The sequence below is a fragment of the Nyctereutes procyonoides genome, unplaced genomic scaffold (genome assembly GCF_905146905.1).
Source record: "Nyctereutes procyonoides isolate TBG_1078 unplaced genomic scaffold, NYPRO_anot_genome, whole genome shotgun sequence".
In the NCBI taxonomy this organism is placed as follows: domain Eukaryota; kingdom Metazoa; phylum Chordata; class Mammalia; order Carnivora; family Canidae; genus Nyctereutes; species Nyctereutes procyonoides.
The window spans coordinates 4,484,534-4,509,249 of record NW_026575029.1 but is presented as its reverse complement, the minus strand read 5'-3'; the positions used below and the strand labels follow the sequence as shown (position 1 = coordinate 4,509,249).

The 24,716-nt window shown below is 38.6% G+C and overlaps 1 protein-coding gene across 3 annotated transcripts in view; it reads left to right on the top strand.

The window, feature by feature from the left end:
- The window catches only part of PRIMPOL (primase and DNA directed polymerase), a 54,074-nt gene that overhangs the window by 15,985 nt on the left and 13,373 nt on the right, over nucleotides 1–24,716 (top strand). For all 3 annotated transcript variants that reach the window (XM_055315686.1, XM_055315684.1, XM_055315685.1), the window contains 4 exons: nucleotides 5,899–5,996; nucleotides 6,872–7,001; nucleotides 10,003–10,150; nucleotides 16,706–16,993. In XM_055315686.1, the coding sequence (XP_055171661.1) occupies nucleotides 5,899–5,996; nucleotides 6,872–7,001; nucleotides 10,003–10,150; nucleotides 16,706–16,993 (664 nt within the window). The remainder of the gene's footprint in view (nucleotides 1–5,898; nucleotides 5,997–6,871; nucleotides 7,002–10,002; nucleotides 10,151–16,705; nucleotides 16,994–24,716) is intronic.

The following is a 24,716-nucleotide window of genomic DNA, read 5'->3' as shown; positions in this document are numbered from 1 at the left end:
TCTTCTACCTCATTAACCCTCGTCATTAAGATCTCCAGTTTGGATTGCATCTCATTTAATTGATTTTTAATTTCGGCCTGATTAGATCTAAATTCTGCAGTCATGAAGTCTCTTGAATCCTTTATGCTTTTTTCCAGAGCCACTAGTAGCTTTATAATTGTGCTTCTGAATTGGCTTTCTGACATTGAATTGTAATCCAAATTCTGTAATTCTGTGGGAGAGAGGACTGTTTCTGATTTTTTCTTTTGTGGTGAGTTCTTCCTTCTAGTCATTTTGCTCAGTGCAGAGTGGCTAAAAACAAGTTTTACTTTTTTTTTTTTTTAAACAAGTTGTACTTGTTAGAAGCATGAATTCTTCTCTCTGTAGTGTTCCAGCTGTTCTCTCTTTAAATCTTAGGCTGGGGATCCCTGGGTGGCGCAGCGGTTTAGCGCCTGCCTTTGGCCCAGGGCGCGATCCTGGAGACCCGGGATCGAATCCCACGTCGGGCTCCCGGTGCATGGAGCCTGCTTCTCCCTCTGCCTATGTCTCTGCCTCTCTCTCTCTCTCTCTGTGTAACTATCATAAATAAAATTAAAAAAAATTAAACCTTAGGCTGAATTCGTAGGTTTTCAGGATGATTTGAAACTTATCTACATAATCTGGTGGGGACAGTTGACTTGGGGACCTGCTCTTCCGCCATCTTGTCCCACCCCTTTTTGGGGAATTTTTTGATTACCAATTCAGTTTCATTATTAGTAATCCATCTGTACAGATACTCTATTTCTTCCTAATTCAGTCTTCATCCATTTCTTCTAAGTCACCCAGTTTGTTGGCATACACTTTCTCATAGTAGTCTCTTATAAACCTTTGTATTTTTGTGGTGTCAGTTGTAACTTTTCTTTGATTCCTGATTTCATTTTTGAGTCCTCTTTTTTATTCTTGATGAGTCTGACTATGTTAATTTTATCTTTTTAGAGAATCAGCTCTTAATTCCATTGATCTTTTCTATTGTCTTTTTAGTCTCTATTTCATTTATTTCCACTCCGATCTCTATTTTCTTCCTTCTGATTTGGGCTTTGTTTGTTCTGGTTTTGCTAGTTCCTTTAGGTGTCAGTTTAGATTGCTTTTTTGAGATTTTTCTGGTTTCTTGAAGTAAGCCTGTATTGCTATAAAATTCCCTCTTAGAACTGCTTTTATTGTGTCCCATAGATTTTTGAACCATTACATTTACATTTTCTCCTGTATCTAGGTATTTTGATTCCCTCTTTGATTTCTCCATTGACCCCATTGACCCCCATTGGTTGTTTAGTAGCATGTTGTTTATTCTCCACGTGTTATTTCCAGTTTTTTTCTTGCAATTGATTTTTAGTTTCATTATTGTTGGAAAAGATGCTTGGTAGAATTTCAGTCCTTTTAAGTTTATTGAGACTTGTTTGGTGGCCTATTATGTGATCTATCCTGAGAATGTTCTATGTACACTGAAAAGAATATGTTTTCTTCTGTTTGGGGATGAAATGTTCTGTATATATTCTAAATGCATATTGTCTAATGTGTCATTCAAAGCCAGTTTTACTCTGTAGATTTTCTGTCTGGATGATCTGTCCATTGATGTAAGTGGAGAGTTAAAGTATCCTACTATTACTGTATTACTGTCACTTTCTCCCTCTTTGTCTATTAATACCTTATATATTTAGGTGCTCCTATGTTGGGTGCATAAACATTTACAATTGTTATATCCTCTTGTTTGATCGCTTTATCATTTTGTCATGTTCTCTCTCTTTCTTTAAAAAGATTTATATATTTATTAGAAAGCATAAGAATGGAGGGAGGGGCAGAGGGAGAAAATCTCAAGCAGACTCCTTGCCCAGTGCAGAGTCCAACACGGGGCTCAATTCCAGGACTCTGAGATCATGACCTGAGCTGAAACCAAGTGTTGGGTGCTCAACTGATTGAGCCACCCAGAAGCCCCTATGTTATGCCTTTGTCTCTTTTTACAGCGTTTGTCATACATCTACTTTGTCAGATGTAAGTATTGCTACTCCTGCTTTTTTTTTTTTTATTTGCATTTACAGGGAATATCTTTTTCCATCCTTCTTTTTCAGTCTATGTCTTTCAGTCTGAAGTCTCTTGAAGGCAGTGTATAAATGCGTTTTGTTTTTTTTAGCCATTCAATTGTGCTTTGTCATTTGATTGGAGCATTTAGTCCATCTTTAAAGCAATTATTTGGATGCCTGGGTGTCATAGCGGTTGGGCAGCTGCCTGTGGCTCAGGTCCTGATCCCAGGATCTGGGATCGAGTCCCTCATTGGGCTCCTGCAAAGAGCCTGCTTCTCCCTCTGCCTATGTCTCTGCTTCTCTTTTTCTCTCTCTGTGTGTGTGTGTGTCTTTCATGAATAAATAAATAAATCTTAAAGCAGTTATTGACAGATATGTACCTATTGCCATTTTATTAATTGTTTTCTTGTTTTTGTAGTTCTCATTTCTTCCTTCTTGCTGTCTTTTCTTGTGATTGATGACTTTCTTTAGTGTTATGCTTGGATTCCTCCCTCTTGATATTTTTGTTTATCTGTTACAGGTTTTGGTGTGCAGTTACCATGAGGTACATGTATAATATGTATACAGCAGTACATATAGACGATAGTTGATTATGTTCCAACACATTCTCAAAGTACTACATTTTTACTTCCCACTTCTATGTTTAAGAGTATGTTGTTATGTTTTGCATCTATTTATTTTGTGTATCCCTTAACAATTTTTGTAGATACTTTACTGCTTTTGTTTTTTAACCTTCATACTAGCTTTATGAGTGATTGATCTGCTTTTACTATGTATTTTTTTTGAACAGTGAAATTTTTCCCTTTAATAATTTTCTTCTAGTTGTATTCTTTTCTTTTCCTTTTAAAAAAATCCTTTTAACATTTGTTGCAAGGCCAGTTTAGCAGTAATGAACTCTTTTAAATTTTGTCTGGAAACTTTAGCTCTGATTCCTTCTCTTTTACATCTTCTGCTTCTTTGTTGAAGTTCTCAAAGTACATCCACTCTTCTCTCAAGTGTGCGAAGCATTTTCTAAGTTGTAAGTTCTTTTTATTTCATTTTTTATTTAAATTTAATTAAGTGACATAGTGTATCATTAGCCTCAGAGGTAGAGGTCAGAGATTCATCAGTCTTATATGACACCCAGTGCTCATCACACCATGTGCCCTCCTTAATGCCCATCACCCAGGGACACCCCCCCTTCCAGTGACCCTCAGTTTGTCTCCTATAGTTAAGAGACTCTTATGGCTTGTCTCCCTCTCTGATTTTGTCTTGTTTTATTTTCTAAGTCTGGTAGGCATCTTTATGACCATTACTTTGCACTGTCAGGTAGGTTGTGTATCTCTTCTTCTTTTTTCTGAGATTTTGTCTTATTCTTTTGTTGGGAACATAGTCCTCTGTCTCCTTATTTTGTCTGACTTTCTGTGTTTGTTTTTATGTATTATGTGGGTCAGCTCTGTCTCCTGGTCTTCAGAGTAGTGGCTTTATGTCACTTGTGTCCTATGGGGCCCAGAAGCACAACCACCACTGGTTACAAGAACCAGTCACTCTAGGGGTGTTCCCTTGTGGCTGCATGTGACCTCCTGTCGTGACTGAACTGGTGCTGCTTGCACCCTGGTTGCTGGGGCTTGTCCTCAGCCTTCCTGTCAGCAGTAACTGTGGCCTTGACTACTCTGGGTGCACTAGTGGGCAATCCTGGCCCCCCAGATCAGCTGATTCTCATGACTGGCTGCAACTCCTGCAGTCACATTGGTGGACAGTGCCGGCCCCTCTGGGCTGTTGGGAGACAGGCCTGGGTGTGGCTGTACCTGCTGCAGGTGTGCTGCTTGGCCTGGGTGAATCCTGACGCATCTGGCTGAGGGGCCTGGCCGCAACTGCTGTGGCCATCCGGTGGACTGGGCTGGGTCCTCACCTGCCTGGGGCAGGACTCGCTTTGGAAGGGTGCCAATACTGGCAGAGGCTGTCTGTTGGGTGTGGTGGAGTGGTTGTTGCTTTTTGGGGATGCTGGTCCCAACCAATGCTGTCTGCCGGATATGGTGGGATAAGAGCCACTTTCCATGAGCACCTGTCAGGGCAAGCAGGTTAGATGGGACCAGTGTGCTGGGGAACACAGCAGGGGCAAGCAGTGCTGGGAAGGTAGGCAAAGAGTCAGGACTGACCCCAGCTAGGCCAGAGGACGGCAAGGGAAATGGCACCTGCTAGCACTCGCATGTCCAGAGGAAGCTCCTACCTATCTTTGTTCCTCTGGCACTTGTCCAAAAATTAGTCAGTGAATCTTCATGTGTATGATAACCCAATCACTCTTCAAACTGCTGCTGCTGGGATCCCTGGGTGGCTCAGCGGTTTAGCACCTGCCTTCGGCCCAGGGTGTGATCCTGGAGTCCTGGGACCGAGTCCCATGTCGGGCTCCCTGTATGGAGCTGTTTCTCCCTCTGCCTGTGTCTCTGCCTCTCTCTGTCTCTGTCTCTCTCATGAATAAATAAATAAAAATCTTTAAAAAAAAATTTGTTTCTGGGGTGCCTGAGTGGCTCTTTCAGTTAAGCGTCTGACTTTGGCTCAGGTTATATGATCTTAGAATTCTGGGATCAAGACCTGTGTCAGGCTCCCTGCTCAGCAGAGAGTCTCCTTCTCTCCCCCTCCGCCCCTCCCTCCACTCATGCTATCTCTTTTTCTCTCTCTCAAATAAATAAAATCTTTTTTTTTATGGTGAAAAAAATTATATTCAGATTTATAGCCAGCAGGACTCAGTTTAGATGATCCCAGTTTTGTTGATGGATCCCAACATCCAAAACATTGTAGCCAGGAGCCAGTTGAACATACGCTCTCTTCTCTCCATCAGGCCTGATTGATCAAGGTGTTGACCTTGGCCACATCAATGTCATAGAGCTGCTTCACAGCCTGTTTGATCTGGTGCTTATTGGCCTTGACATCCACAATGAACACAAGTGTGTTGTTGTCTTCTATTTTCTTCATGGGTGACTCAGTAGTCAGGGGGTACTTGATGGCATAGTGATCAAGCTTGTTTCTCCTGGGGGCGCTCTTTCAAGGATATTTGGGCTGCCTTTGGAGACGCAGGGTCTTGGGTCATTGGAATGTAATGGTTTGGAGATCTTTTTTTTTGTGACTGTGCACGCCTTTCAGCACTGCTTTCTTAGCTTTCAAAGCCTTTGCTTTGGCTTCGGCTTTGAGAAGGACAGGGGCTTCCTTCTTTGCCTTCGGTGCCATCTTCGTGAAAGGGCAAATAAATAAAATCTTAAAAAAAATTATTTCCCACATGTTTTTATATGTACTAAAAAATTTATTAATTTTAACCCAAGTCATTTATAATAACATTTAAGTTGTTTTGAAAAATAAGTTTAAATGGGGGCACGTGGGTGGCACAGTCGATTGAGCATCTGACTCTTGGTTTGTGCTCAGGTTGTGATCTCAGTGTTGTGAGAATAAGCCCCAATTCAGGCAACACACTCAGTGCAGAGTTGGCTTGAGATTCTCTTACTCTCTCCCTTTGCCCCTCCCTCTAATGCATGCTTTCTCTGAAATGAATAAATATCTTTAAAAAATAAGCTTAATTTCATAAACTAGCAAGTAAAGCTATAATTGGAAGTCAAGCTAGAGTGATTGCAAAGTGATTTTTCTCTTTTTTCTTTTTGATCTGGGTATTTGAATTGTTTATGCCTCTGAACATGTGTTACTTGAATGAATAAAACTAAATATAATTAGATTTTTTAATCATTAGATGTAATGATTATTTTTCTTGTTTTTAGTAGTAAAGATGTTCAGATTTCAGTTTTCCAAAGTGATAAAATTCTTCATGAATATTGAATAGATAGTTGATTTTGGATTTGTGCTTTATTAATTTTTTAACATTATTTTTGATTTTATAAAGGATGTTCATGTATTTGCTTTGGAATACAAAGTGGATGATGGACAACGTATTTACCTGGTGACAACCTATGCTCAGCTTTGGTTTTATTATAAATCCCGGTAAGTCTGTAAAGGACAACACATTAAACTTACATTTCCTTCATCTAGTAATGTTCGTGAAATTAATTTTGGTAGAATTAACTGCTGTAGTTCTCAATCCCACAATTGGTTACTTCTTTACTAGTAGAATTGAATTCTGGAGCTTTTTTGTCATAGCAGTCCTGAATGATTTTACCAGGTGCTGGGAGAAAAGTGTGCAGTTGTGTGTGTGTTTTGAGTTCCTATACATGTGATGACTTTTTGTTCAAATTACAAACCTTTTACTTCTATTGGATGCCATCTGGCCTTCACTTAGAACAAGTCATCATTTATTAACTGAGCCAATATCTATTCTTATTTACCCATGTTAAAGTCCTATCTCTTGATCCACACATGAGCATTGAAAGTTCACTGAAGTCAGGTGATTCAGAATATGTCTTTAGCTGATTTTTAAAATACTGTTTTCCTAATGAAAATACAAAACTTAAAAACTCTCATAAAAAACTTATTGAATCCCAAAAATATATGTGATCCTGGGATTCCAGTTTGAGAAAGGAAATTCTTTTCTCAGACAAGATTTGTTCTATCATGACACCAAAAACAAAAGAAGTGTCATACAATGTCAAAATTATCTATGAATAAATAACAGCATGAGGTTGACCATATGTTCAAGTTAAATAATGTTACAGAATATGATTGTTACATCTATGATGGAAGCTCTGAATAATATGATCCATTATCCTACAGTGAGCAGTTCACTGTGCCATAGCTTCATCATGCCATAGTTATATGTCATTAAATCACACTTAATGCAGCATCTTGAGTTATAAGATCAACTACTGTGATTTAAAAGGTATAAGATGTAAACCTAACAATATTGAGTTATTTCAATTCAGAAGAAATCTCTTACACTGCTATGAAGTCATTCCTGAAAATGCTGTGTGCAAGCTTTATTTTGATTTGGAATATAACAAACTTGCCAATCCAGAAGCTGACGGGAAAAAGATGGTTGCATTACTTATTGAGGTAAATTTCAGATTCAGGTTTTTCTCTTTATATCTGTATCTCTCTTCATTAACTTATTCATTCAGTAAATGAACCCAGCTTATGCAATATTTGGGTTCTGTGTTTCACCTTCTCTTCCTTTTGACTTTCCTTTCTTAATATGACTTCCCTGAGTAAACTTCTAAAACATTAGGTCCATACATATTGTGATGTTAGCACATTTCTGTAAAAGATAGGCTTGAGAAAGGTGACAGATTGGAAACTTTCTATTTTTAAATTACATATTACCTCTCTGTGTAACAAGTAGCTGACTCTGGTAAAAGTTAAGCAAAGTCATTTTTATTTTAAAAATCAGGTACTGAGATGAATTTCAGGAAAACTTAGATGAATAATTATATGCTAATTTTTATCCTAGAAGAAATTCTGGAAATTATTTTGCCTTACACCATCACAAACGAGGAAGTGAAGGTCTAAAAAGGTCTAGGTCTTAACTCCTATTCCAGGTCCTATACTATTGGTAAAAATTATGGCCTAGAAATATAGTTACTGTTTTTAGCAAAGAGAAAAGACTGTAATTCTAGTATATGTTTTTGATTTAGCAGTGTCAACCAGGAAGTTACAGAAGAAATAATATGGGCTTGTTCAACTAAAGTCTATTAATGTTTGTTTATAAAACCTTCAAGATTTTAGTACATATTAGCTATTGTTTGGGTTCAAAGTAGATATTAATGTTTATTGATTAATTTGTTTTGTCTTTTCCTTTTTAAAAAATTTTTTTAATTTAAGTTTTTATTTTGAGAGAAAGAATTGAGTGAGCCAGGGGAGGGGCAGAGGGAGAGAGAGAATCCCAAGCAGACTCTGCACTGAGCATGGAGCCAGATGTGGGTCCCCATCACCCAACCCCAAGATCACAACCTGGGCTGAAATCAAGAATTAGATGCCTAACCGACTGAGCCACCCAGCATCACTTAATTTTTTTTTTTTTTTTTTAGAGAGAGAGAGTGTGGGGGATGGGAAAGAGAGAGAGGGAGAGAGAGAATCCCTGAGATCATGACCTGAGCCACTGAAATCAAGAGTCAGACACCCAACTGACTGCGTCACCCAGACACCCCTTAATTTTTTTTTTTAGATTTTAACTACAGATGACATGTCTTATAACTTTAAAAATGTATCTCAAAATGTTTTTGATAAAGAGTATCTGCTGATTATGTTGAATCACTCTATTAAAAAAAATTTGGAATAAATTTAAAAAAAAAATAAATTAAAAAAAAAAAAAAAAGGGATCCCTGAGTGGCGCAGCAGTTTGGCGCCTGCCTTTGGCTCAGGGCGCGATCCTGGAGACCCGGGATCGAATCCCATATCGGGCTCCCGGTGCATGGAGCCTGCTTCTCCCTCTGCCTGTGTCTCTGCCTCTCTCTTTCTCTCTGTGTGACTATCATAAATAAATAAACTTAAAAAAAATTTGGAAAAATGTACGCAAATACTTAAAAAAAATCATGAAATGTTAGCTTTCTCTTGATTTCCCCTCCCCTTAGGTTGATTTTTTTTATTATGAAATATAATTGACATCTAATACTATTAGTTTCAGGGGTATAACAATGATTCAACATTTATATGTATTATTCACCATGGTAAGTCTAGTTTCCATTTATAACCATATAAACTTATTATAATATTAATAACTATGTTCCCTGCATATATGCCTGTGACTTTTTTATTTTGTAACTGCAAGTTTGTATCTCTTAATCTTCTTCACCTATTTGTCCCATATTCCTACTTTCCTCCTCTCTTGAATCCACAGTTTGCTCTCTGTGGATTTTTGAGTCTGTTTTGGTTTGTTTGGTTTTTTAGATTACACGGATAAGTGAAACCATGTGGTATTTAACTTTTCTTGTCTGACTTATTCCACTTAGCATAATATTGGTGCTAGCAAATGGCAAAATTTTATTCTTTTTCATGGCTGAGTGATTTTATATATACCACATCTTTTTTTTTTTAATTTTATTTATTTATGATAGTCACAGAGAGTGAGAGAGAGAGGCAGGGACATAGGCAGAGGGAGAAGCAGGTTCCCCACGGGGAGCCCGATGTGGAGCTTGATCCCAGGACTCTAGGATCACACCCTGAGCTGAAGACAAACACTCAGCCACTGAGCCACCCAGATGTCCTGTGTTTGGCAATTTATAAGCATTTTGCTAATGTCAAGATGACATGTATGGTGGTTCTTAGTGACTTCATTTTGCAAGTGAGAAGTTTCAGGAGAAGTGACCTGTTTTGTGGCTGCCCAGCTAATGCTTTTAAGCAGGTACCTATGCCAAGCACAGTACTAACTCTTTACTCTCATCTTGTCATTTACTCCTTACAACAATCCCAAAAGTTAGGTCAGATTATTATCCCATTTTGCAACCGAGGAGTATAAGGTTTAGACTTGACCAAAGTCACAGAGCTGATAAGTGGCAAAGCCAGTACTCAAACCTAGGTCTTTCTGATTCCAAATCTTGTGCACCTGTACCTGCATTTGCTGCCTGCTTATAATGTGTAACTGCCTTCAATTGGCAGGAGCTAGCTCTAGAGGGCTGTATACTAGAGGTAGATTTTGGCTCAGTACATATGAGAAACCTTCCGAAAACTAAAGCTATGAAAAGTGGAATTAGTAACTTTTTCAAGTGAAATATCACTTGTAGGTGATATTTAAAGAGATGCTTAAAAAGAATTATTTCTATTGTGATTTTAGATGGGATAAATATTGAAGATAAAGTGTTCGAATTTTAGGAAGTCCTTATTCCTGAGAGCCTATGACTTTTTGGACATAAACACATATAATAATTTAAATATTTCTATACATCAGTAATGTGATGAAGTTGTTACATAGTAAGTATTCAGATAAGAAAATAAAAAATGAGTTAGAGTTGTACCAAGATATTTGAATTTTGTTCATGGAAAAATTGTAAAACGGTTTGAATTTTATTCAAAAAATATTTTTTCAAAAATATTCAAAAAAATATTTTACTTATGTTTCTAGCATGTTTGTAAAGCACTCCAAGAGCTATACAGGGTTGATTGTTCAGCCGAAGATGTTTTCAACTTGGATTCCAGCACTGATGAAAAATTTAGCCGCCATCTAATATTTCAGCTCCATGATGTGGCATTTAAAGATAACATTCATGTTGGTAAGTATACTGTTTTTTAAAAAGTCACAGGATTTTATTAAAATCCTCATATTTTCCTTTTCCTCTTAAAGTTTTGTAAATATTTGCTGGGTTTTGTGGTTAGTAACCTATTCTAAATAATGAAATGTGATTTTTCATATCTTCAGGATTTGCCTTTACTTCTAGACCGACCTTCCCCTTCTAGACACATTTTAGACACATTAGCCTACTCAGGATGTCCTTGGCATTAGTGGCTCTTGCTAGAGCTGTTGGATGGCCATGCATTGCCTGGTACTGGTTTCTACTCCAACAGAAGTCACTGCTGCAGTTTTCTGAGTATTGCACGAGAGGTCTAATTCAGGTCCTACGTGAAATGCATCGAGCTGGATCCTTGCTTTAGCCCTAGCTTTTAGTTCATAAGTACTGTGCCTCGGGCTCCAGGTCACATCTGAAGAGGCTTTTTTATTGTTTATTGCTCCAGGCTGAACCTCAGGATTGGAAAAACATCTCTGTTTGTAAGCTTGAGAGTATAAGGATAGTGTTTGTCTGGGACTGGACATGGAGAGATGCAGGCCCAGGCATCAAATGAAGTCAGTCTGAAGGGGAAATAGGCAAATGGGAACACTGAGAATCAAGGTCTAAATAGAAGCCCAAATCCCAAGTGTTTATCAAAGCAGCAGTTGAGCAAATATTTCTAGGTCTAAATGTCAGATGAATGACTGAAGTTCAGGTAATAGGTAATCCATTTCAGAACTACATTTGTTTGATAGTTTCAGGGGGACCTGGGGGAAAAGGCGAACATAGTCGCTAAAGGACTGGCATAGGAGTCAGGAAGCTAATTGCTAAATTAGATTAATGCTAGGTCACGGTGGCCTAGTTTGCCAAGTATGAGGGCCTCCTATTACTGCCCTGTTTTGTGTTGCATGGTTGGACGTGCCTTCCATTTTTCTTTCATCCCTTAGATACTGATAATTGTAGACTGTATCCTTATCCCTCTGTTCGCTCTATCCATAACCTTTATTATCATCCACTCTCATGACTGATCACCATCCATGTGTTGATGACCTAAGTCTTCATCTTCAGCCAAGACTGTCCTCCTTGCTGCCAGACCCATACAGACAGCTGCATCTTAAATATTCCCACATGGATACTTCAAATGCAGCTTTATTTATTTATTTATTTATTTAAGATTTTATTTATTCATGAGAGAAACACGGAGAGAGAGGTAGAGACATAGGCAGAGAAAGAAACAGGCTGCATGCAGGGAGCCCGATGTGGGACTCAATCCTGAAACTCCAGGATCACACCCTAAGCTGAAGGCAGGCATTAAATTGCTGAGACACCCAGGCATCCTAAACTCAGCATTCCTAAGCCACATTCCCCATTTTCCCTTAAACTTGCTCTTTCTCCTGTGATAGGTATTTCAGTATCCACCATCTACCCAAGTGGAAATGTCGATGTCCTCTCTGAGCTGTTTTCTCTCCAATTACTTATTTAGTTAGCTGCTGGAGTGTTGGGATTATACCACTGATGTGCCTCATGCCCTTGAAGGATTGGTTACTACCTTCTGGAAAATGTCCACCTGTCTCTGTGTGCACAGAGGCCCCCTGCGCTCTAGCCTCTCACACCACCTAACCCTTGTGGTGTAGACCTTGATGGTGTTTTTTGTTACGTTTTGTTGTAATGATGCTGGTGCCTGACCTCAGCTTTGATTGCCAAGGCATTCATGTCAAAGTCCACTATCTCAATAAACACTGCCAGGCCCCTTCCCCACACAGAGGCCTTTTAGATTCAGAAATCTTGATTGATTTCAGTAACAGACCTTTGGAGCCACTTGTTTCCTCTTCCTTGCTTTAAATTCCTGCTCTTGGGGCAGCCCAGGTGGCTCAGCAGTTTAGCACCACCTTCAGCCCAGGGCCTGATCTTGGAGACCCGGGATCGAGTCCCATGTCGGGCTCCCTGTGTGGAGCCTGCTTCTCCCTCTGCCTGTGTCTCTGCCTGTCTCTCTGTGTGTCTCTCATGAATAAATAAATAAAATCTTTAAAAAAAATTTTTTTAAATAAATAAAAAATAAATTCCTGCTCTTATGTTTCAGATTCACCAATACGGTGTGTGCCTGGGAAACCCTAGGGCTCCACCCTCAACCCCAGTCAAAGCAGAACCCCAGCCTGTGGCCTGTGCAGGTGCCTGCTACCCTAGGCCTTGCTGTGTGGCCTCAGTTCTGCAGTGTAATTTTCAGGTCTTGTGAGCAATATACCTTTATTTTTTTTTCAAAGTTTCCTGATGGTCTGTTGTTGCAGGACATCCCGCAGCTGTAATGAGCACCGCAAGGACCAGTCCTGGCCCAAACTAGGCCTTCTCACTCTATCTTGCATTTAGTTCCTGCGGAGCCATATATTCTCTAGTCCCTGGGCCTTTGCACTTTTTGACATGCTGTCTGAAAGGCGTACTCCAATGACCTGGTCTGTTAAGACTCAGTGTAGATATCATCAAATGAGAGGCCATTTCCATCACATCCTGAACTCTAAGACCAGGGTAGCATTTGTTCTTGGTTTCAAAGAGGCCAGGGCTTCTCGCACCAGAGCATTCAGCACTTCCCGAGGTAGTTTCCTATGTTGTTGTTTGGTCTTTTTTATTTATGTTCCATTTAATGTTTCTTGATAGCCGGGACTATTTTTGTTTTGTTTTGTTTTGTTTAAAGATTTTATTTATTCATCTGAGAGGGAGAGAGTGTGAGTGAGGTGGAGGGGCAGGAGGAGAGGGAGAGAATCTCAAGCAGACTGTGTGCCAAGTGTGAAGCCGGACTCGGGGCTCCATCTCACAACTCAGAGATCATGACCTAAGGCCAAAATCAAGAGCTAGACACCCAACCACCTGATCCACCCAGGCGCCTCTGGCATGGACTGTTTCTCATTCATTTTTTATTTCAGAGGTTAGCATATAATAATATCTTTATCAATAATATTAGTAATGGAGCAGTAGTACAACAACAGCAATGAAATACGAGTAGGAATTTGATAACTATTTGCTGAATGGAAGACTGTGAAGTGGGCTCTAGAGCCAGGCTCTCCACTCTGCAGAATCTTAAGTAAGATATTTCTTTAATTCTGTTTACTCCTCGGAGTCTGCTCTAAGGCTCCTGACCATAAGGCTAAACATTGAGATCTGTTGCTAGGGAAGAAGGAGAGTAGAAATTTGTCAGGTAACTAGCAGCCTCTGCTACAGACGTCCTCTGAAAGCAGATGACATTCAAGCTGGCTTTAAATTTGATTCCATCACATAAACAAAGAAGGGCTTTCCTGCCACAACAGCACACACAAATGTGTGGAGATAGATACAGGTTTGAGGCTGACTGGGGGGCAATGGGGTTGGAACTTTCTTTCCTCCAGAATTATGAACTGCCAGAACCGGAGCTGCAGAGGTGACAAATTAGTCCAAGATTTCCCATTCAGTTCCCGCCCCTGCATGCATGTCTTGGTGACATTTCCAGTTCTCATTGTCAGCCCTTTAGAAAGCAGAATTGGAGTAAGGGTAAGAACTCATAGAATGTTTGCAAAACGTGTAAATTTGATCTGCCTAAAATACACCTCTGCCAGCCTGCCATAGGGCCTGAGATCCCTATGATTGATACCTTCTTTTGAGTTATTCCCGGCCAATAAAATCCCTGTCCCCATATTAACAATAAGGACGAGGGTGACCAGATTGGGGAAGGGAAGTAGAAAGCAGAGCAGTTTGCTGGAAGCCTGTGTCAGAATTCATCATGGGGATCCTGTCATCGTATCCTGGCCATGTTAGCACCCTGCCGAAGGCGGGAGGCCAACCTGCCCTGCTTCTCGCTACCTGTGCAGGTGGTTCTGCAGCCATGTCTTCACTTCTCGTCACGTCAAGTAGGTGGCATTTTACATTTCCAGGAACATGAACTTTACCAATTTACGTTTGTATTGCTTTGTTGGCCTGTGTGCCATGTCATGATTTCTTTTTACTCAGTATTTATCCTCATTTCCCTCGTTCCAGAGAATTTGCCTGTTTATCATTGCAAGGATCCAATGCTTTTGCTTTCATTTGATGTACAGTGTTTTACAAGCTGCTAGGTTTGTTTCAATTGAGCAGAGAGTAGTTAATTGGGAGAAAGAGAAATTTGAATATAGAGTGTCTGAATCATGTGATTGAAAAGTTTAAGCTGCCTGGTAAGTAAAGTGCCAAACCCAGACAATAGCAATTTTAGAAATTAAAATTAAGTTTCTGCATTTCTCCAATTTTGTTGTACATAAAGCAACTTACCCAAATTATTGCTTGAGTTTATGTATGAATAATATATGAGAGTTGAAAAAGTCCTGGATTGTCATATCATCTTTTCTTGGTAAAGATAGGACCACTAATAGTTCGAGCTAGATGCTCAACAACTGAGCCACCTAGCTGCCCCTGGATTATTTGTTTTTTGAGTGTAGAGTTTGATAAATTCTTTATAGACTTTGGGCACTAATCCATTATTGGATATGTCATATGCAAATATCTACTCCCATTCCATAGGTTGCCTTTTTGTTTTGTTGATTGTTTCCTTCGCTTGTGCAGAAGTATTTTATCTTGATGAAGTCCTAATAGTGCATTTTTGTTTTCATTTCTTTGCCTCTGGCGATGTGTCTAGTAAGTTGCTATAGCCGAAGTTAAAGAAGTTGCTGCCTGTGTTCTCTAGGATTTTGATGGTTTCCTGCCTCACATTTAAGTCTTTTATTCATTTTGAACTTATTTTTGTATATGGTGTAAGAAGATGGTCCCGTTTCATGCTTATCCATGTTGCTATCCAGTTTTCCCAACACCATCTGTTGTTGAAGAGACTCTTTTTTTTTCCATTGGATATTCTTTCCTGGTTTGTTGAAGATTAGTGGACCATTAAGTTGTGGGTTCATTTCTGGGTTTTCTATTCTGTTCCACTGATCTATGTCTGTTTTTGCCAATACCATACTGTCTTGATGATCACAGCTTTGTAATGGAGCTGGAAATCCAGAATTGTGATGCCACCAGCTTTGGTTTTATTTTTCAGGATCACTCCAGTTATTTGGGGTCTTTTTTTTTAAATAAATTAATTTTTTATTGGTGTTCAATTTACCAACATGGTGAATAACACCCAGTGCTCATCCCGTCAAGTGTCCCCCTCAGTGCCCGTCACCCATTCACCCCTACCCCCCACCCTCCTCCCCTTCCACCACCCCTAGTTCATTTCCCAGAGTTAGGAGTCTTTATGTTCTGTCTCCCTTTCTGATATTTCCTACCCATTTCTTCTCCCTTCCCTTCGATTCCCTTTCACTATTATTTATGTTCCCCAAATGAATGAGAACATATAATGTTTGTCCTTCTCTGATTGACTCATTTCACTCAGCATTATACCCTCCAGTTCCATCCACGTTGAAGCAAATGGTGGGTATTTGTCGTTTCAATTGGCTGAGGAATATTCCATTGTATACATAGACCACATCTTCTTTATCCATTCATCTTTCGATGGACACCGAGGCTCCTTCCACAGTTTGGCTATTGTGGACATTGCTGCTAGAAACATCGGGGTGCAGGTGTCTATTTGGGGTCTTTTGTGGTTCCATACAAATTTTAGGATTGTTCTAGCTCTGTGAAAAATGCTAGTGTTATTTTGATAGAAATTGCATTAAATGTGTAGATTGCTTTGGGTAGTACAGACATGTTAACAATGTTCTTCCAATCCATAAGCATGGAATGTTTTTCAGTTTCCTTCTGTTCTCTTCAATTTCTTTCATCAGTGTTCAGTAGTTTTCAAAGTACAGGTCTTTTACCTCTTTAATTAGGTTTATTCCTAGGCATCTTATTGTTGTTGGCACAATTATAAATGGGATTGATTCCTTGATTTCTTTTTCTGCTACTTCATTATTGGTGTATAGAAAAGCAACAGATTTCTGTACGATGATTTTCTATCCTGTGACTTTGCTGGATTCATGTATTCTAGCAGTTTTTTGGTGCAGTTTTTTTTTTTGTTGTTGTTGTTTTTGTTTTGTTTTGTTTTTAAGTAGGCTCCATGCCCAGTGTAGAGCCCAACAAAAGGCTTAAACTCTCAACCCTGAGATTAAGACCTGAGCTGAGGGGCAGCCTGAGTGGCTCAGCGGTTTAACACCACCTTCAGCCCAGCGCCTGATCCTGGAGACCTGGGATCGAGTCCCACATCGGGCTCCCTGTGTGGAGCCTGCTTCTCCCTCTGCCTGTGTCTCTGCCTCTCTCTCTCTCTCTCTTTCTGTCTTTCACGAATAAATAAATAAAATCTTAAAAAAAAAAGAGCTGAGATCAAGGGTCAGAAACTTAACTCACTGAGCCACCCAGGCATCCCTGGGGGAGTGTTTGATGAGCTATTTATTATACATGACACCAAGCTACCCGTCAGTGGGAATTGAAAAAGTAAAAGATTGCACAAGAGGAAGGAAGTGACAGGAGAACTATGTTTGTAATAACTCCATTTTAAAACCAGAAGTCGGAAAAAAAAGCCTTACCACAATAAAATTGTTTTGAGTTACAGTTTGTAGAAAATAATTAGATTAATCCTAATATTTTTTCTTTTAGGTAATTTTGTGAGAAAAATTTTGCAGCCTGCTTTTCACTTAATTGCCAGTGAAGATGATGATAGTACTTCAGAGACACCAGGCCTTGGATTTTCCCATTTTCCTGAAACACCAATTAAACAAGGGATTGCCTTTAGCAAAATGTCCTCAGATAAAGATAGAGGAGAGAACTGGACATTGGATTCAAGGGAATGGGAGAGGCTGGGGTCAGCTAAGCAAAGCAGTCCTGATCTATCATTTTTAGTTGTGAAGAATAACACAGGAGAAAAGCATCTTTTTGTAGACCTCGGTAAGTAAAATTGACGGCTATTAGGCTGTCCTTGTGTCCCTCCCCAAGAGACCTGTCAGTGCCCATTTGTCACTTTGTTTAGGATTCTTGTGACCATTACTCATCCATAGTGACCATGGAATCACTAGAAGAATGTCATCAATGAGCAAAGGTGCAAGGACCAGGCTGGGCTTCTGCCCAGAGATCTTACAGAGGTCTCTGGGGGACATAAGCCCCAGGCTGCCCCGAGTTCCAAAAGAGACTCATTGTAGCTGGCACTGCCCCTGAAATATCCAGAGGATTTGTGTCAAGGGAGGCTTTACCAGGGACAGTTGGACCAGTGCTCTTTAATTCTGGTGAGAGGTGTTTAATTAGACAAAGTAAATATTAAAAACAGACACAATATAAAAATGGTACTTTTGTGTGGCAAAATGGGGCCAGTGGTTTCTTCGATGAAGAACTTTGCATTTAGTGGCAGGGGTCATTTCATCAGCTTTTTTTTTTTTTTTTTTTTTTTTTTTAGTTTGCATTGAATCTATAAATCAACTTGGGGAGAATTGACATTCTTACGGTATTTACTTGTTCCAGTTCATGAACATGACTTGTTGTTCTACTAACATAGATGTTCTCTTATTTCTCTCAGTGTTTTATAGTTGTCTAATAGAGAAGTTACACATCTTTTGTTAGCTTTATTGTAGGTATTTGGTTGATTGATTGATTTTGCTTAAATAGCCAACATTTATTCTCACAGTTGTGGAAGATAGAAGTGCAAGTGTGTGATCAGGGTGCTAGCATGGTTGGGTTCTGGTGAAGGCCCTGCCCTGGTTTACAGATCACTGTCTTCTCGTCGCATGCTCACGTACTGAGGCGAAAGCAACATTTGTTTTTTTTATGCCTCCTTCCTTTGAGATTTTGGCATCAGAAATCCTCACTGCCTTGGAAGCTCCTCAGCAGTTTCCGACTTTTTTTCCTAGAGGATTTTCCCAGCTTCTCTATTTATTTAAAGAGGAGGGTTACCCCCAAATAATCTTGTTTCTGTTTCTACATGTGGCATTCTTTCATGCCAACTCCACTTTAATTTATATATTGCTTTTATTGTGTTTACAGCTGATAGGAAATAATTGTTTCTTTTTTTTTCATTTTTATTTTTGTTTACGTGAAGGTGAGCTTTTTTTCTGCCTTAATTTTTTTTATTGAGGGATAATTAACATACCACATTACATTAGTTTCAGGTGTACAACGTAGTGATCTGGTATTTGTATATATTGCAAAATGATCAATAACTCTAGTTAACGTCCATCACCATAAATAGTTACAGAATTTTTTACTTATAGTGAGAATTTCTAAGATTTTCTCTTAACAACTTTCAAATATGCAATACAGTATTACTAACTGTGTGTGGCATGCTGTACATTGCATGCTTACATATAAGTGAAGTTTATGTTTTTTGGCTCCCTTTACCCATTGGCCTGCCCCCACCTCCCCACCTCAAACAACCACCAGTCTATTCTCTGTATTTATTGGCTTGGTTTTTTTTTTAAATGTTTAGATCCTCTATATAAGTGATACAGTATTTGTCTTTCCCTTTCTGATTTATTTCACTTAGCATAATACCCTTTAGGTCCAGCCATACTGTTGCAAATGGCAGGATTTGGGGTGCCTGGTTAAGCATCTGGCTTCAACTTGGGTCATGATCTCAGGCTCCTAGGACTTAACCCTGCATCAGGCTCCTTGCTCAGTGGGAAATCAGCCTCTCCTTCTCCCTCTGTGCTCACTCTCTGTCTCTCAAATAAATAAAAACTTTAAAAAATGACAGGATTTTCTCTCTTTTTAATGATTATTCCATTTTGTGGAGATACGTATATATTTTTTTATTCATTTTCTTTATTCATCTGTTACTACTTTGTTTCTGTATCTTGGCTATTACAAATAATGCTGCAGTGAACATGGTGATACATATATCTTTTTGAATTAGTGTTTTTTTATTCTCTTCAGATAAATACCCAGAAGTAGAATTGTTGTATCACGTGGAGGTTCTATTTTTAATGTTTTGAGGAACTTATGGAAGTTTTTCAAAGTGACTGCACCAATTTACATTCCTAATAGTGCACAAGTGTTCCTTTACACTCTTGCCAACACTTGCTATTTCTTGTCTTTTTGATACCAACCATTCTGACAGATGTGAGGTGGTATCTCATTGTGGTTTTGATTTGCATTTCCCTGATGATTAGGGATGTTGAACATCTGTTGGCCATCTGTATGTCTTCTATGGAGACACATCTATTCAGATCTTCTGCCGGTTTTTTAATCAGATTTTCTTTCCTATGGAGTTGTATGAGTTCTTTATATATATTGGCTATTAACATCTTATCAGATATGTGACTTGCAAATATTTTCTCCCATCGAGTATATAGCCTTTTCATTTTGGTGATGGTTCCCTTTCTCTGCAGAAGCTTTTTCCTTTGATGACATCCTGTTTATTTTTGCTTTTGTTGCCTTTGCTGTTAGTGTCAAATTTAACACACCATTGCCAAGATCTATGTCAAGCTTACCACCTATTTTCTAAGAGTTTTGTGATTTCAGGTCTTATATTCAAGTCTTTAATTCATTTCAAGTTAATTTTTGTGTATGGTGTGAGAAAGTAGTACAGTTTTATTCTTTTGCATGTGGCTGTCCAGTTTTCCCAACTCCTCTTACTGAAGAGACTGTTCTTTCCCTATTGTATTCTTGGCTCTTTTGTTGTAAATTAATTGAACTTATATTCTTGATTTATTTCTTTGCTTTTTGTTCTCTTCCACTGCTCTGTGTCTGTTATTGTCAATCCCATACTGTTTTAATTCCTGTAGCACTGTGATGTAGTTTGAAATCAGGAAGCACAATGCCTGCAGCTTGCTCTTTGGGTTGTTTCAACCATTCTGGATCTTTTGTATTTAGTACAAATTTTAGAATGTTCAGTTCTGTTTTAAAAAAATGCCATTGGAATTTTGATAGGGATTGCACTGAATCATAGCTTGCCCTGGGTACTGTGGGCATTTTAACAATATTCTTCCATTGTACGAGCTGAGAATATCTTTTCATTTATTTGTGTCATCTTCAGTTTCTTTCATCAGTGTTTTTTTATAGTTTTCTGAGTAAAGGTCTTTCACTTCCTTAGTTAAATTTATTCCCAGATATTTTATTCTTTCCAATGCAATTGTAAATGGGATTTTTAAAAATATGATTGTTTCTTGATTTCTTTTTCTAATAGTCTGTTACTAGTTGTGTAGAAATGCAGCAGATTTCTGTGTTGTTGATTTCATATCCTTCAACTTGACTGAATTCATTCTAAAATTTTTTGGTGGAGTCTTTGGGGTTTTGTTCATATACATTTCTATACATATACATCTGCAGATAGTGACAGTTTCACATCTTCCTTTCCAATTTGGACGCCTTTTATTTCTTTTCTTGTCTATTGCTCTGGCTAGAACATCCAATTCTATGTTGATGAAAGTGATGAGAGCAGGCATTCTTGTCTGGTTCCTGATCTTAGAGGAAACCTTTCAGCTTTCACCTCTGAGTATAATGTTAGCTAGCGTATGTCACATATAGATTTTATTATGTTCAGGTGTGTTTCCTCTATGTTTACTTTGTTGAGAGTTATTAACTGTAAGTGGTTGTTGAATTTTATTATATGCCTTTTCAGCATCTATTGAGATGATCATTTGATTTTTATAAAGCCACTTTGCTTTTATGAAAGACCCATATTAGTTTGGCAGCAGCTTTTTTTGTAAAAGGGAAAATCTTCTTTGGAATCTTTCAGTTAGTGAAAACAAATAGTAATATAGGTCTTTTGTAAAAGTAAAGTGTTGTAACATGAACTTCCAGAAAGTGGGGGATACCTGTATGGTTGAATTTGGTTTGCTGTTATTTTGTTTTCTTATTTTATTTAGTTAGTTACTTTGTTGAGAACTTTTGCATATGTTGATCAAGGATACTAGCCTGTAATTTTCTTTCTTCTCTGTTTATTTTTGATGTCAGGGTAATGCTGGCCACGCAAAGTGAGTGTGGAAGGGTTCCTCCCCCTTCTGTTTTTGGGCATTATTTGAGGAGGAGGTTATTCTTCTTTAATGTTTAGTAGAATTCCTCTTTAAAGCTGTCTTTTCCTGGGTGTGTTTGTTGAGCGGTTTTTGATTCCTGATTCAATCTCCTTACAAGTAATTGGTCAATTTTCTATTCATGATTTGACCTCGGAAGGTTAGCTGTTTCTAGGAAGCTGTGAACCTGTTCGGGTTGCCCAGTTTGTTGGAGTACAATTGCTCAGTCTTTTTCTATGATCCTTTGTATTTCTGTAGTGTCCTCTTTCATTTCTGACCTTATTTTAGTCCTCTCTTTTTTCCCTTGTTGAGTCTAGCTAAAGCTTTGTCTATTTTGTTTATGTTTTCAAGGAACCAACTCTTGCCTTCATTGATCTTTCCTGTTGTTTTTTAAAGTCCATTTCATTTCTTTATTTTTATTTTTATTTATTTGAGAGAGAGAGAGAGAGAGAATGAATGAGCAGTGGGGAGGGGCAGAGGGAGAAGCAGATGTGGGACTTGATCCTAGGAGCCTGAGATCATGACCCGAGCCAAAGGCAGACGACTGAACCACCTGGGTGCCCCCATTTATTTCTGTTCTGATCTTTATTATTTCCTTTCTTCTACTACATTGGGTTTGTTCTTCTTTTTCTGGTTTCTTGAGGTGTCAAGTTGTTTGAGATTTTTCTTGTTTCTTGACATAGGTCTTTATCACTATGAACTTCTGTCTTAGAATTGCTTTTGCTGCATCCCATAGGTTTAAGTTTCTTGTATTTCTTTTTTTTTAAATTATTTGTCTCTAGATATTTATCTTTTGATTCCTTTGTTGTTGTTTTTAAAGATTTTATTTATTTATTAGAGAGAGAGAGAGAGAGAACATGTAAAAGAGGGAGAGCATGCAGAGGGAGAGGGAGGAGCAGACTGCCCACTGAGCAGGGAGCTGGATGCAGGCCTCGATCCCAGGACCCTAGGACTGAGACCTGAGCTGAAGGCAGGCACTTAACTGACTGAACCACCCAGGCACCCCTCTTTTTGATTCCTTTGTGACCAATATTTTTTCAGTAGCCTGTTGTTTAATCTCCATATATTTGTGAATTTTCCAGTTTTCTTAGGATTGATTTCTAATTGTACGGTATTGGGGTCTAAAAGTTTCAGTCTCAAATTTGTTAAGCCTTATTTTGTGGCCTAATATATGATCTATGCTGGAGAGTACTCCATATGCACTTGAGAAGAATGTATTCTGTTGCTTTTGAATGGAACGTTCTGTATATGTCTATTTCCATCTGGTCTAATGTGTTATTTAAGGTTGATGTTTCCTTGTTATTGATTTTCCATCTGGATGATCTATCCGTTGATGTAACTGGGGTACCGAAGTCCCCTACTATTGTATTTCTGTCTATTTCTGCCTTAGGTGTGTTAATATTTGATTTATATATTTAAGTGCTCCTATATTGGTGCCTAAATATTTATAAATTCTATATCCTCTTTTTGGATTGACCCTTTTTTCAATATGTAATGTTTCTTTTTGTCTCTTATTGTAGTCTTTGTGTTGAAGTAGTTTGACAGAACTATAGCTACCTCAGCTTGCTTTTGGTTTACATTTGCGTGGGACATCTTTCTCCATTGCTTCCCTCTCAGTCTCTGTGTGTCCTTATGTCTGAAATGGGTCTTTTATCAGGAGCATATGGCTGGGTCTTGTTTTATTTTATCCTTTCATCTACTCTGTGTCTTTTGATTGGTGAACTTAGTCCACTTACCATAATTATTGATTAGTATGTACTTATAATTATTTTGTCATTTTTTTTCCTGGCTGTTTTTTAATTCTTCTTTTTCTTTCTTATTTCTCTTCCTTTGTGGTTTGATGACTTTTTTTAGTGACATGCTTCCTTTCTCATTATCTTTTGTGTATCTACCATAGATGTTTGCTTTGTGGCTACTATGAGGTTTACTGTGTAATGAATTACATTTGTAACAGTTTGTTTTACATTTATAACAATTTAAGGATGACACAGTCTAAAGCTGTACATTTTTACACTCCACCCCTCTGTGGTTTACATTTTACGTATCATATTTTACAACTTTTTATCTTGCATATCCCTTAGGTCATTATTGTAGCTGCAGTTATTTTTACTGCTTTTGTCTTTTAACATTTACACTAGCTTCATACTTGATTGATATACTCCTTTAATATATAGTTGCCTTTACCAGTGAGGTTTATACTTTTAGATGTCCCTATAACATTTCTTAATAAGACCGCTTTAGTGGTGATAAACTTTTCTATCTCTTGCTCGTATGGAAAACTCTTTATCTGTCCTTTAATTATGAATGATAATTTGCCAGGTAGAGTATTCTTGGCTGAAAGTTTTTTTTTCTTTCAGCACTTTGACTATATCATGCCACTCTCTCTGGCTTGCAGCATTTCTGCCAGATTTGTGCTCATAGTCATATGACAATGTAATTTTTTTCTTGCTGCCTTTAAGGTTCTCTCTCTCTCTCTCTCTCTCTCTCTCAACTTTTGGCGTTTTAATTATAATGTGTCTTGGTGTGAGTCTCTCTGTTGCATTTATTTCTTTGGAACTTACAGTTCTTCCTGGAACTGTCTTTCCTTCCTCGGGTTACTGAAGTTTTCAGATACTATTTCTTCAAATAAGTTTCCTGGCCCTTTCTCCTTCTGGGATTCATATAACGGAAATGTTAGTCAGCTCGGTGTTGTCTCAGAAGGCCCTTAATCTGTCTTCACTTTGTTAATTCTCTTTTCTTTTTGCTGCTCTGTTTGGTGAGGTCCTCTGTCCTGCCTACGAGTTCATTGATCCTGCTCCCTTGAGTTTGCTGTTAAAACCCTGTTATGTGTGTATTGTTTTTTTTTTTTTTTTTAGATCAGTTTTTGTCTTTTTAGCCCTGTGACTTGTCTTTGCTGCTTTGTTATATTTTCTTTTTGTTGAAGTTCTTACTGTGTTCATCCATTCCTCTCTCGAGTTTGGAGAGCATCTCTATGACCATTACTTTGAACTCTTTATAAGATAAATTACTTATCTCCATTTCACTCAGGTTGTTTAAGAGTTTTATCTTATTTTGTTTGGAATGCAGTCCTCTGTTCATTTTGCTTGATTCTCTTTCTACATTAGATGAAATAGTTTTACCTCCTAGTCTTGAAGGCTTGGCCTTGTGTAGGAGGTGAAACTTACCCGTCGACCCTATCCTAGATCTTGGTTGGTTCTCAAACTTTTTAATTATCCAAGCAGCCTGTTTTATTGTTAATAGCTCCCAGTACTTCAGGGTCTGCCACAACCAGTTAATGTCCCAAAGGGGAGGATCTCATTCAGCACCTAGATTCAGGCTGATTGAAAGCCAGACCTTCAGGCAGCAGCTTTTGAAGAATGAAAATATATACAGTTGTATGGAAGCACAAGTATTAAGTCCCATGGACTGCCACAGCCAGGTAATTTGGAGGTGACCCATGGGTGGTAGTCCAAATATCAGGACCTGATGAACATATAAGCTCCTTTCTGAGAGATCCTGGTGTAGAAGGAGAGCTCAAAGATAGTGACCCCTGGCCTACATTCCCTGAGAGCAGCTCTGGAGCTTCTTGACATATGCTGAACTTGAAGACTGTCCCTTAGGCCAAAGCTCTAGGACAAGCAGTTAGGCCTCTTTCCCAGAAAGGCTGGGGGGCAGGGGGAGGGAGGGAGGGT